The sequence below is a fragment of the Phodopus roborovskii genome, unplaced genomic scaffold, assembly GCF_943737965.1.
Source record: "Phodopus roborovskii unplaced genomic scaffold, PHOROB, whole genome shotgun sequence".
In the NCBI taxonomy this organism is placed as follows: domain Eukaryota; kingdom Metazoa; phylum Chordata; class Mammalia; order Rodentia; family Cricetidae; genus Phodopus; species Phodopus roborovskii.
The window spans coordinates 11,882,909-11,897,013 of NW_026126588.1; the positions used below are offsets into that span (position 1 = coordinate 11,882,909).

Here is a 14,105-nt window from a genome sequence, read left to right on the forward strand (position 1 = left end):
TAGTGTGACTCCGTATCAGTTACCTCTACTAGAGCTTAGTTGTGCTAAAGCCAGCAGTTAACTTACGTTTAGCCTTGCAGTAAATGATCATGGAGCCTTTGGAGGATGAAAATTTCCTAGCGATAATAAAAAACCAAGGAGATTTTTTTTTCAATTTGAGACTGGGTGGAAAAGAAAGCCAGATAATGAAGACTGGCTATGCTTAAGAGAGCAGGAAGGGCAGGTGACTAGGAAACCAGAAGCAAACTCTGGAGCTGTACACACTGTCCCTATCATATTTCATTCTAGGAAGCAGACCTCTAAGCTGTGTTAGGTAGAGAGTCCCCTTCCCCCCTACTTCCCTGAAGTTTGCTTCTGCATAAAGCCTTGGGAGTTCTTACAAATGCACCTTTCCCATCCATCCCTCAACATAGTTGTGCTGATGAAGAGAGTGCTAGAGAGCAAGAGACCACACCTCACTCTTTTGCTCTTCCTGGTTCAATCCCCCACCCCCCAGCCCCAGCCCCTGCACCTAAAGCCACGCCCAAAGAGGTGTGGCCACTGTCACTGTTACAGATTCACAGACAAGAGGCTGCTACATAATTGTCAAACAGCTGTCTTTTATTTCCCTCCTGTACTTTGGAGTTAAGTTTCCTTGAGTTCTGCATAATTCAGCTAGCACCTATGAAGACTCTATCAGCATGGGTGTCCTCTGTTGGTCCAAGTATAGGCATCACAGAGATGAGATGGACAATGATTCCTTCTATTCCAGGAGCTCCCAGGGCTACATATGCATAAATACTGGTGATGAAAACAAATTACTATGTGAGGAGAATGGAGGAGCTTCTAATTTTGCTTACTGGACCAAAAGATTTCATTGAAACAAACAAACAAACAAAAAATCTGCATGAACTTTGAATGTGGTAATCTGTGGTGATGATGATGATAAAAGATCAAAATATCAATCATCTTCAATTTTCAAATTTACCTGGCAGTTTTACCTCCTGTCATATACTGGTGCAATTGGTCCTGGCTTGGCTGGCTGAAAGATGTTTCAGAGGGAAGCACGTCAAGAAAACTGTACTGTCTAAACTCATAATTGTCTTAAACAACAGCAGTTATGTCTTTAAATCCACTGTTGGGTATATTAGTAACCTCCACCAAGACTAATATAATTAGCCACTAAGCTATGTGAAGAATCAATGTGTGATCCTTTGCCAGGTAATCTTTTAGTATTTATATACTAGATACCAAGTATGTGTTAAACCCAAAAAAAAGGGATACTAGCAGACTGGGTTCCTGAAATCTGGCTAACTGTTTGGTAAATAAAAGTCAAGTGCTTGGGTGCCAGATACTCTGCATGTGTTGAGCTTGTCGTCCATCTGTTGCGGTCTCCGCCAACTGCTCTACTTGGGATGTGAGTGGAAGGCATTAGAAGGGAATAAGAAACCATTAAGGAATAAAGTCAGCTGCAGAGTGAGCAGGTTTCTCTTTCCTATTCCTCTGTTACCTCTGCCCTTCTTACATTTCTGTTCATTTCAGTGATATATAGCATCAATATACATCTCCTGATAAGGCAATGGCAAGCCACTACACACTGAAGCCAGAGTTTTTCACCAATAATTTTAGCTTTGAGACTTTGGCCAGTGAAACTAGAAATCAGAGTAATGAAACTATGATTTTGTGGTCATTTTCTATAAACATTGGTTATTAGACGAATTCTGATGCTATGGATTTGATAAGCTCATTATTAAATGTATTTTTAAATACACAGATATTTAAATACACAGTTGATTATTTTTTGTAAAATACAAGTTGATTATATAACTAGTTGATAACCCTAAAAACTAGTATTATTTTTAATGGAAAGATGAAACATAACCACACTGAAATTTGTTTTTCTTACAAACAGCACATGTTTGATTGGTAATACTTGATATATATGTTTTAAAAAATGGCATTTTTTGTTGGCACAAAGTTCACATTTGTTTTATCAGCCTTTAAAAGATATCCTATTGTTCAACATGAGCTGGACAAGGATGATGACCAATAGATAAGGCAAACTGGATAAGGGAAATCCCATGAGGCTTCATCCCTACACAAAGAACCACAAGCAACTAAGGGATGCTGAGAGCAGTATAAATAGTCTTCCATCAGGTTATCCAATATCAAATGCCCAGCGCTGAAAACCTGAATGCAAGTAACATTACACAAACTGCCAGGATATATATATATATGTATTTACAGAGAGCAAGGAGGAGTATGTGAGAGCATTTGGAGGGAGAAACCGGAAGGGAGAAATATAATTATACTACAATCTAAAAAAGTTTTTTTTCCCCATTGGATAAAGTTATGTTCTTATTTAGTGACTTTGGTTTCTGTTACGTGCAAATATGTATTAATTTTTTTTCCTTAACTTAGGGAGAAACTGTGGAAATAAGCTTAATTCTGATTGTCCATGGAAAAATTAGGTAAAACCAGAAATGCAGAGAGGAAGCCAAATGGCTTAAACAAAAATTATTTTCATTAAACGCCTATAAGTTTCTTAGTCTCTGAGGCATTAACGCCACATCTGGACCAAGCTAGAGCAGAGCTCATTAGGATTCACAGCCGCTACAGGGCTCGTCTGCACGTACATAAACTGAAACAGCATCTGCCTTCATTTCCTGGAGCTGCAGTATTCTCACAATGCCTTGTAAGGGAAAATCAAGATTCAAGCATCACCATCATTTTGCTCCTCAGCAGAAGGGAATGCAAAGACAATGAACAGTAGATCAGCCTTGTTTGTGCTCATTCCAGAGTCTATGGAGAAAAGATAAACCATCCAAAGTCCCATATATTGAGGCTGCTTATTCTGACAGGCAAATTAGCAACTGGCCCATTATGTTATTAGATGTAAGTCTTCAGTATCTTAATATATGACATTTTGGGGGGAGTATCGCTCAGTGATAGAGCATTTGACTGCATATGACATTTAGCCGTTACATATTATTTATTTTAATAAAGTCGTGGTACTAAGTTTAATGTTTTTGGTAGTTAGTACTCTGCATGTATACATACATGTGCCTGTGTGTGCATGCATGTGTGTGAGAGGCATATTTGGTAAAGGGTATAAAGGTAGACTTCTCTATGTCTGTGTGTTCAGGACGATCCAGAGAGCAGCCATGAGTGGGCTACTGGCCATGGAAGGCAGACTATAGAATTTTAGAGTCAATTTTGGACACTTTGAAAATATTTCAAATCTAGTTTCAAATTTGGAAAATGAGCAAAATGAAACCATCATATTTATATAATTCTTCCTTCTGGAGATAAAACTATAAAATTCTCTCATTTGGTTAATGAGATGATTATCAGTAACTCTTAGGAAGTGGATACAACCTTCCCAAGTGTTGGAGCTAGAAGATCTAATGTTATAGATGTTTATAGACTTAAAAATGGACAAGCACTCCCTGGAGCAGAATTTAAGGAGCAAACTTCACAATCCTCTCCCTAAGCTGCAAGGCAAATGGATTTGGGATCTAATTCAAACTGGGTGTGAGAGGAAATCTGGGTCTTTGGCAACATCCAGATGATATGGAACAGGAAGGTTCATGTGGGCAGAGCTTCATCTCCTAACTCCACTCCTTGCGAGTTATGCTCTAAAACCAAAAACTCATAATAAGTCTGAACTAAGAAGTCTGTTAGAGTCGAATGAGTTTCTGTAAAAGAGGCTCCTGGCAGTGTTTAGCACATAAAATTTTTGCCTAAGTCAATGTTTTTATCAACATGGTAAAAGTTTGTAACTCTATGTGTAATTATTTCAAATGAGTTCACTGGTTTGGCAACATCATGTGTTTTTTGTAAAAGAAGCCAAAGACACAGAAGATACTTGAGCTTTATCTTAACATTACTGCTCAATAAATTTTAGATTTCCTCAAGTGAGTTCTAATTGGTCTCATTTTTAAGTCAGGGCTGGGAGTAAGAGCATCATCAGCTGTATGATTAAAATGCACCCTCTAGTTACCAACCGTTTACGTCAGTCGTCAAGCTCTCTTTCAAGAACTTCTAACTTTGTCACTAAGACAAATCAAAAGTGGGTCCAGGTAAAATTTCCATTTGATAAAGGAGAAAGATGTTTGTACTAGCCCCCCACTCTAGGAAGTGTAACTCTGCTTGCTTAGTTGTCAAGTACATGACTGACGCCTAGTATTCACTCTCTACGTACCCTAGAAGGAGCAAAACTAATTTAGTAACTCTTTCCTCCTGCTTGCATGGTGATACACACCTTTAACCCTGGCACTCAGCAGACAAAGGCCTAAGGATCTCTGAGTTTGAGGCCAGCCTGGTCTGCTTAGCGAGTCAAGCAGTCAAGGCTACAAGGTGAGGCCCTGTCTCAAAAAAAAAAAAAAAAAAAAAAAAAAAAAAAAAAAAGAAAAGAAAAGAAAGTTTTTTTTCTTTAGGAAGAAGTTAATAATTTAGAAAGCAAATACTCCTGTAGCATCATTTAGGCTCAATTGGACATTATTGGAAAATAATAGTATTTTTAAAAAGTATCTACATCTCCCCCAAACAATGAACATTGCACTGGCACGTTAGAGGAGTAGGAAGTAACACAGGTTTTTGTATAAACCCTGCAGTGAAAGCAAGTGTGGTCCAGGGGTGGATTTGCTCACCCACTGTTCCGCTCACCCTGTTTCCCCACTTCAGACAGGAAGGACAGAGTTGTGTCTGTGTGTATGTGTGTGTGGGGTGGGGGGAGAGGTACGTGCATGTATGTGGGTATGTGTATTCTTGTGATTCTAGGCACCCAACGCATTAATTTCTTCTGGAAACTAATCTATTCCTCCTACTCACTTACGTATTTATATAAGTTTACCAAAAGTAACCAGGTATTTGTTTATGAACCAACGGTAGTTAGTTTACTAAACTTAAGCAGAATTGTAGATATGATGCACTGCTTTGTGGTATTTGACAGAAAGGCTGTGTGTATAAGGTAAGGAACACCTACTCAATGTCTGCACTGGCTGATAAGGTAACTTTGTAAAAGAATATAATTAAATACTATAATTTTTCATCCTTAAAGTCCAAGTTAGTCCATTCTCCAAATGGACTTGGCAAAACAGTGGCTACACAATGTAGTAACTTGCTTCTGTCTCCACAGGGGGACAAAGCTACCTTGTTTGAGTACCTCTTTGTAAAGGGTCTTCACTTAAAATAACTGCTGTCATTTCACCAAACTTCAAAGTGCAGGTCTATTTTATAATAGAATTTGCATGTGAATAATTTAATTTATTATAATATCATGTTGGGTGGAAATATAAATTGAACCTGGAATACAAATTCTGCTTAATATTATAATATGCCTCATTCCATAATCATAAATCAGTTTCTGGCCTAAATATAAAAACGATTCCCTATGAAAATAATTTGCTAGGGCTGTATGCACTGTGGCATGTTGCCTACACACTTGCTGCAAGATGTTTCAACAAGTCATCTTTTTTACTTTGTTATTGACAGTACTTTTAAGAACGTCTAGTTTTAAGGAAAAAAATTCAAATTATACTTGAGAGGCATTAACTAAGAGAAGCTTAGCAATGCTGTCTAGGTGATATGGAAGACACCATATGTTAACTGATGAAAACGGGGGAAACATAGCTGGGAAGATACACGATTCTAATCGTTTAATCACATAAGATATGTGAGCTAATCATTTTCTACAGAAATTTATTTATAAAACTCAAGATTCAAGAGATGGCTCAGTCACCAAAGTTAAACTCACAGCCTGAACACCTAAAATCAAATAAAGTATTTTCATTACAAACCGATAGGAGTATTTGATCTGAAATATTTAACTATAGTATTGTTTAAATTTTTTGAAATTCAAAAGACTGATATTTTTTCATTAGGGTCAAATATTTGTAATATATGTCAACTATACATCAAAATAAAATAGCAGTGACTCTCTTGTCATTTTTATTTTGTGCATGCTCCTTAGAATTATTTAAAATAAATGATAAACCTTGGATTACAGAAGTGAGATAACACCCTCCGGGTGGTAGTTCTTTTCCACTCGTAAGTGTTAAATCTCTTTCACAGCTGAGTAAGTGAATTTAGAAGCAGAGCTGGCACCACCATTGACACAGACCCTGGGAGGAGAGCGTGGTCAAAGATGGAGTGTTTCTATCGATACCAGGGCGATGCTAGCCACCAAGTAGGGTCTCTTTGCTGCATTAAGCTGGCTGCAGAGAAAGCAACCGTGGCTGATACTGTGTTCCGCTCCACCGGAAGCTGGATGAGTCTGTAACCTATGAGATTCTTGGGAGCAACTGAAGTAGCTTGGATGCAAAAGAAAACTGCTTGAGATACCTGGGGAGGTATTTGATGGACAGCTTTTCACAGTTTCAGAACACTTGCCTTCTAGTTAGAAAAATGGAACATCAAGAGCATGGGCGCTTGGCCAAGCTCACACTGTTGGGCAGAGAAGAGTTATGACTGGTCTCTGGACCTTTCTCCGCTGAGTCCTTTTTGCGTGGTACACCTTTTCTTTTCTGTACACCATTTACCTATGCATCCCCCCTCCCAGCTGTAAGATGAGGGTATAAATACTAGGCTGGCACTCCTTACACGTTTATCAGGATAAAACAGTACACAGTAGAGAATGCCCCAGTGACAGCACACACTACAAAGAAAGCTGTTTTCAAAATGGAGACCGGTCAAGAGAAGGATAATGGACTCGCCAGACCTCGCCTCAGTCCTCAGCCTCAGCCTATGCTGTTTGGGCAATAATTCAGCCTCACTAACTCTCAGTTTTCCCATCTGTAAAACGGCAATACTGATGCCCAACATGATTGTATGGGGGTCAAATATGAGAGCATTGGAAAGCATCAGTCTCAGTGTTTGCCCATGGTGACTGTAATGTTTGAACACTCAGTGTGGTTTAAGTAGATGTTATATAATGTGCTTAATTATCTGAACTTTCCTATAACGATACTATAGCGATAGCAAAAGCAAAGGAGTCCAAGATTTATAACTGGAATAATCAAAACGGCCCATTTCATTTCAAAAACCTCTTCTCCAGCATCTACTGCATGCTAGACTGCCCCATGCAAGGTATGATGGACAGACATTCCTCTGAGACACAAATGACTTATTCAATAGAAGTTTCGAGGCCCTGTCAGGCATTAATCTCCTTCCCAAAAGCCCAAGTAGATTATGTAAAGAATTTTGAGTCATGGATTCCCAAGTGAGGAATTGGTCTCTTTTCCCCTTTGACAGAAAAGCACAGTCTCCTGACCATAGTACAGATTAATTTATATAATTATTTAAAAGATATATTCAAGAGACCAGAAAACATTACAGCTAAGTTTAAGCTTGTCAAAGGGAAGACAGGTCTTGACGCATGGTCTTGACGCATACAATCGATTGCATGAGGAGAGGTCAAGAGCGGTCAGGGTCTCCTCTGTTCAGTGCTTTCCAGTCTCTCTGGGTTGTTTTCTTAGGACTCCTGAAACTCTCCTATAACATGTGACAAGGATATTCTCTATCTCCTTCTAGGAGTGACAAACCAGGGAGCACTTTATCCTATTCTTTATTTCTCCTAAACATGCAGCACTAGGCTTCCCATGGATGCTTAGTAAAAGTTAGCCATTGGAATCTGCTCAATGGGGACCCATCAGCGGACTAGGGCTATGTATCTGCTTAGTGGGGACCCATCAGCGGACTAGGGGGCTATGTATCTGCTCAATGTGGACCCATCAGCAGACTAGGTGGCCATTGGAATCTGCTCAATGGGGACCCATCAGCAGACTAGGGCTATGTATCTGCTTAGTGGGGACCCATCAGCGGACTAGGGGGCTGTGTATCTGCTCAGTGGGGACCCATCAGCGGACTAGGGGGCTGTGTATCTGCTCAGTGGGGACCCATCAGTGGACTAGGGGGCTAGGTATCTGCTCAGTGGGGACCCATCAGTGGGCTAGGGGGCTATGTTTCTTAGGTATCTGGAGAAAAGAGTAATGGGGAAGGCTAGCAAGCACCTGGGACATACCTCTGCTTAACAACGTTGTTCAGAACGCAGAGGTACAAAGACTCGCTGTTCTAGATTTCTCAGAATTTTTTAATCTCAGAAGCAGACTCAAATGCTGACAGGACTCTAGTTTACAGATATCTTCATCTCAGTTGATCTTTTGAAAGCCTTTTAGAAATGTGTTTATGGGAAGTATGAGGTGGAAAAATCATTTAAGTCACTTTTGAACAAATCCCTTTGTTCCAAGAGCATTCATTGTGTTCACATTACCGGTTCTCCTTTGTCCCCTTTATGTCCAATGTAACCTGGAGTTCCTGGTGATCCTGCTTCCTCCTGAGGAAAGAAAATTAATGTTGTGTCAAAATCATTCTGTTCCATTGCTCTAAAGCCAAATATGCCTGCCTGCCTGCCTATCTATCATATCTATCTATCTATCTACATACCTTCCTACCTATCTATCCATCTATCATCTCTATATTGTCTACCTACATACCAACCTACCTGTCACTTATTTACCTGCCCATTTTTAAAACAGACCTTATGACTTCTATGGCCCTAAAAAGGATTTTCATGGAGGTCCATGGGCCCAGCATCACTGATCAAAGAAACAAAGTTTTAGATGAAGCAAATTAATTGAATATGCCTCACAGAGAGAATTAATTAATAGAAAAGGGGAAGGTGCTTTGAAATGAGCAGATGCTTCACAAATATAGTCATCAGACAGGAAAGGTGAAGTGTTATACAGAGTGTTTTCTGTGTCTTTGTTAAAGATCGGGCACTTTTTCTCCAGCACCAAATTCCCAAACTGCAGCCTGTTCCTAGCATGTACTGTGTACACAGTCTCCTGAAACTGCAGTCTGTTCCTAGCATGTACTGTGTACACAGTCTCCTGAAACTGCAGCCTGTTCCTAGCATGTACTGTGTACAGTCTCCTGAAACTGCAGTCTGTTCCTAGCATGTACTGTGTACACAGTCTCCTGAAACTGCAGCCTGTTCCTAGCATGTACTGTGTACACAGTCTCCTGAAACTGCAGCCTGTTCCTAGCATGTACTGTGTACACAGTCTCCTGAAACTGCAGCCTGTTCCTAGCATGTACTGTGTACACAGTCTCCTGAAACTGCAGCCTGTTCCTAGCATGTACTGTGTACACAGTCTCCTGAAACTGCAGCCTGTTCCTAGCATGTACTGTGTACACAGTCTCCTGAAACTGCAGCCTGTTCCTAGCGTTTATATATGCTTCATACGTCCCTGCCATACAGTTTTTCTATTCAACTTTTTCTGTTAATTATAACTTTCATACATTAGAAGGAGAGCAAAAGAGACCCACAGCCAAACATTAGGCAGAGCTAGGGAACCCTGAGGAAGAGGTGGGGTGGGGGAGATTGTTTGAGCCAGAGGGGTCAAGTACACCACCAAAACACTCCCAGAATCAACTAACCTGGGCTCAAGAGGCTCACAGAGACTGAACCAACAACCCTGACCTAGGCCCTCTCCATCTACACTACAGTTGTATAGCTTGGTCTTCTTGGGACTCCTAACAGTTGGAGCAGGGGCTGTCTCTGCCTCTTTTGCTGGCTTTGGGAACCCTATCCCTCTCTCCAGGTTTGCTTTGTCTAGCCTTAATATGAGGGGAGGCGCCCAGTCCTCCTGCAATTTCATATGCCATGTTTGATTGACATCTCTGGGAGGCGGGCCCTTTTCTGAAGAGAAACTGAAAAGGGATGGATAGGGCCCCCGGCAGAGGGGAGGTGGGGGAGGAGCCTGAAGAACTGGAAGGAGAGGAGGGAAGGGAAATCGTGGTCAGGATGTGAAAAACGTGATGATAATAATATCTCAAAAAAAAAAAAAAAAAAGAAAGAAAGAGAGAAAGAAAGAAAAGAAAGAAAACAAAAATCCAAGAAATCTTCCTTTTTCTGACCCGCTTTGGTGGGTGGGTGTTTGTGAGATTTGACTTCCTCAGCACTGAGGAAAAAGCACCTTCTGTAGATATGTACATATGAAGGGGAACATACCTTGTTCGGAATGCACTGGCACAGGTCTTTAAGCTCCTGGCTTCCCGACAGATGTGAAGATGTTTTACCAGTGTGAGAGGTCACCCATGATGGAGTGGTACTTCCAAAGTCGTCTTGTTCGGAACACTATAATGCCCAAAGAAAATTTAGAAAATGATGTCAGTTCTTGATACTAGCTCCTATCAAACAGGAGATAGTTGCTTGCCAGCCATACTTCTTTCTTCTTAACCAAGCCTTGTCATCCACGTATGAAGAATTATCACACTTTATCACTAAACCTCCAGCATATATAAACCAGACTAACAAAGCACACACGCACACACACACACACACATACATGCAAACAGATTGTTTCAGTGAAAATTTTTAATTACATGAGGGTGACCTTATGACAAGTATAATAATATTATATATTTAAAATAATTACATAAGAGATTTTACATAAGCAAGATGTAAATAGTATCTGGCAAACAAAAGTTTAAATCATATACATTTAATTGATAAAATATAGGCACTACAAAAAGCTTGTTATAACTGTAAGTAAAGGTGGAAACGATTTCAAACACTCTAAGATAATAACTATTTAATCTAAGTATACACTATTCTTCTCCATTGTCCTTTAAAAACAATATAAAGTAGAGACACTGAATCTGGGGAGTTTAGAATGTGCTGAACAACACAAAGTAAAATTTGGTGATAAATTGACAGAATTCTCACCACCAACAACAACAATTTAGTTCAAGAGGCAGGAGAGACAGCAATTACATCTAGGGACTTATGCCCAGCTGTTATTCTAGCCTCTGATGCTCTTTTCTGCTCTCCTGTGACTGTATCCATAGCCGATATGCATATGTCTACACAGACACATACACACATTCTCTCACACACACCCAAGTATACACACAAGCACGCATGCACCTATATCACATTACATACCTAGCCAAAATGAAAATTTCATAATATAGAGGAAAAATTAATTCACAAGGCGAGTCAAAAGAGAATGACTCTTATTGACACCCAATAGCCCATGGATCCTATGATTAACTCTTTAACTCTTTATTTGCAGCTTCAGTGAAGGGTAAACAAGTGGGAGAACTCACCAGTTGCTCCGTATGCTACAAATTACACATGAGTGGAAAAACCATTTCAGGTTATGAATAGAAAAGATTCTTGGTGGTTTTCTTCTGTGGTGTGAGAACATGATAGATACCTATTTTCATTCCTGTACCTTATATTCATTTACTTCTTGTATTTATTTTCTAAAGTAAGAATTCACAAATTATTTTTTTTGATAGGGAAAACTCTAATGCTTTTGATAGCAATGAAAACTTTAACAAACAGCACCAGATACAGTGGGACTAGATGCCTGTATTTTGCACTAATGTTTTCATGTTCATTGCCTCTAGATTTGGTGATCATTGGGTATGCTAACAAAATTTCAAATCCAAAATCCTAAAAATTATATTCAGATGAAACAGGAATGCTACTCTGGCAGTTTATTCTTCCCAGATGATTTATTACTCCCTGAGTAATTTTTTTCCCTTACGTTGTCAGTCATGTGGCATTTGTTCGAGTGGTGGCTTCTGAACTCAGGTCACATGGCTGTACATTGAGCACTCTTGACAACTGAGCTGTTTCTCTAGCCCCCATCAAGACATTTTTAAAAAATAAAAAGCAAAGAAGACATCTGGTATCAGAAGTTCATAAGCTGTGTTTAAATGGCTTTTGTATGATTCTTTGATTTAAGTGCTCATGAGATGTGTCAGACTTCTAATTACTTTTAACTACAGAGTGGATGGTGATGCCATCACCACAAATAATTATCAACATGAAAAATAGAGTGCTTGGTTGTTTTTACATACTTAGTATGAATTCCTAAATTATTTTCAACTATAAAGCTAATTTCCAAATAATCCTTATAAACATTACTCATTATTTATTAAATTTTAAGGTTAGCAATGTAAAATTAACAAGAACTGCTGACAATGTGAAGTCATGTCTGACTTTAATTACCATTGCTTTATCCAATTCTTCACCTATTCATATATAAACCATTTCTATAGTAATGTACTAACATAAGGCAATGAATATTGGCCAAGAATATTACATTTACAGGTATTGAAACATCACTATATTACTTTTAAATGGAAAAATGGCTACTTTATGAACCCTAATATAACACAATCATAATGACTTAAGAAACTTTTGGAATAATAAAATCTTCATGATTAAAGGTATAGGCTCAGGCAGCCTTGGTATTTCAAGTCTGTAGATTGGCATTCAAGTTATCTTTTTGGGTATTTATAGAAAGATATTTGGCAGAGTCTCACTTCTCTTGGAATGAGATCCATAAACTGGATTTGAGATGTGATTTGTATGGCCGAGTTATATAAGCAAGACATAATATTTGAAAGACTTGGAGTTATTTGGCTAGATTTCACTCTACTACTCAAACTGCTTGGGAGAAGTTATATGAGTTTTTGAATTAAAAATTATTGATTAACTTCCTAGCAAGCGTAGATATTTGGGGAAATTCAAGATCCAAAGCAACAGAACTTTAAATCTTGGACTTATATTTTTTCCCGGTGTTCTTTTGGTGAGTCTTTATTCCTTTCACAGCCTTTACTCTGTAGCTAACAAGTCAGCAAATGAAGAGGTCCTGCTGTACGGTGGTTTACAGGAGAAATGATGCCGAAGGACTAGAATAGTTCGACACTTGGTCCCCAGTATGTGATGCTGTTTGAGGAGGTGGTGGTACAGCCTTGCTGGAGGAAGTACATTAGTGCGCAGGGCTTTGAGAGTTCATAGCCTTGCCCTACTTTCTGTTCATCCTTTCCACTTTGTGCTTGCGGCCGAAGATGTGCTCTCTCAGCTTCCTGCTCCAGCTCTAGCTGTCTGCTGCCAGGCATACCTTCCCCCTCTGCCACTGTGGACTCTTCCTTTGGAGCCATAAGCTGAAAAGCACTTTCTCCCATAAGTCACCTTTGGTCATGGTATTTTATCAGAGCAGTGGAAAACAGAGGAAGGCATACTCTGACAATCTTTGGCTAACAACATGCTAGGTGTAAAAGAGTGTGAAAGTAAATCCGTCATCGCTGTCTAATTTGTACTTCAATAAATTAAAAGCAAATAATATATTCATAAAATGCAATGGTGTGGATGACTACTACAGTGAAACGCAGGAAGCACTGTTTTTTTTTTTTCTTGGAATGAAGTACATGGATATGGGAGTAACGGTTATACAGCAAGGTGGAGAATATTTAACACGGGAGACTAATCCACTGGGTCAATATTTTGTTGCCAACAGGGAATCATTTAGGACTCGAGAATAAGATGACCAGGTAGGGACTCTGTTCATGTCAGACAGTCTTTTCCCTTAGTGAAGTGTCTACTAGATCCATGGTTATATGCAAATATTTACTGCAAAGAAAGAAATGAACATAGAATTCAGTGGTTTAGAGACTCATGCTAGGGATACTGTCTAGGAAAAAGATGTGTGTTAGGAAGGCAGTTGCCTTGATGCTGTGAAAGCTAGGCAGAAGGAAAAAGTGGAGTTGGCAATGATGGGGAAAAGAAGAAAGGAACGGAATGTGTCACAAAGCAAACTAGACAAAACAGACGGGTTGACTAATCTTAAGGGGAACAGAGTGACTTTAACGTGGGCGGCACCTCCAATCAGCTGAGGCCTCTAATGAAACAGGGCGAAAGGTATAGGGGGAAGATGTAAATTCTCTTGAGTCCAAAGAGGGAGCAAATCATCCTCAAATCTCAGTATACAACCTGGTCATTGAAGTTTGGACAGGCGCTTAGAAGGGCTCCCTACTGGGAATAAATTATTCACCTAGATTCAGTGGAGATGCTTCATAGTGCCCCGTACATAGAATCTACAGACCATGAATTAAAAGTTAACTAGCATTTGTGTTTCAACTTTTAGAAAACTAACCTACCTTAGTAGTTGCTATGTCACAACATGATTCTTCAGCTAAAAAGTTTGCACTGCAGGAGATTATGAGCTGGTGAAGTTCGATCTGTGAAGAGAAAGTAGCAACACACATCATTGGATTTGAGAATTAAATTTAGGCATTATGAACTATAGCAATTTAAGTAGAAA

At 39.3% G+C, this 14,105-nt stretch overlaps 1 protein-coding gene across 1 annotated transcript in view; it reads right to left on the reverse strand.

The window, feature by feature from the left end:
* LOC127236585 (collagen alpha-1(XIX) chain-like) overlaps window positions 1–14,105 on the reverse strand; it is a 107,905-nt gene that overhangs the window by 38,632 nt on the left and 55,168 nt on the right. Inside the window, exons 7-9 of the mRNA XM_051204295.1 lie at window positions 13,942–14,022; window positions 9,995–10,120; window positions 8,252–8,314 (exon numbers count right to left, since the gene is read on the reverse strand). Of these exons, the coding sequence (XP_051060252.1) occupies window positions 8,252–8,314; window positions 9,995–10,120; window positions 13,942–14,022 (270 nt within the window). The remainder of the gene's footprint in view (window positions 1–8,251; window positions 8,315–9,994; window positions 10,121–13,941; window positions 14,023–14,105) is intronic.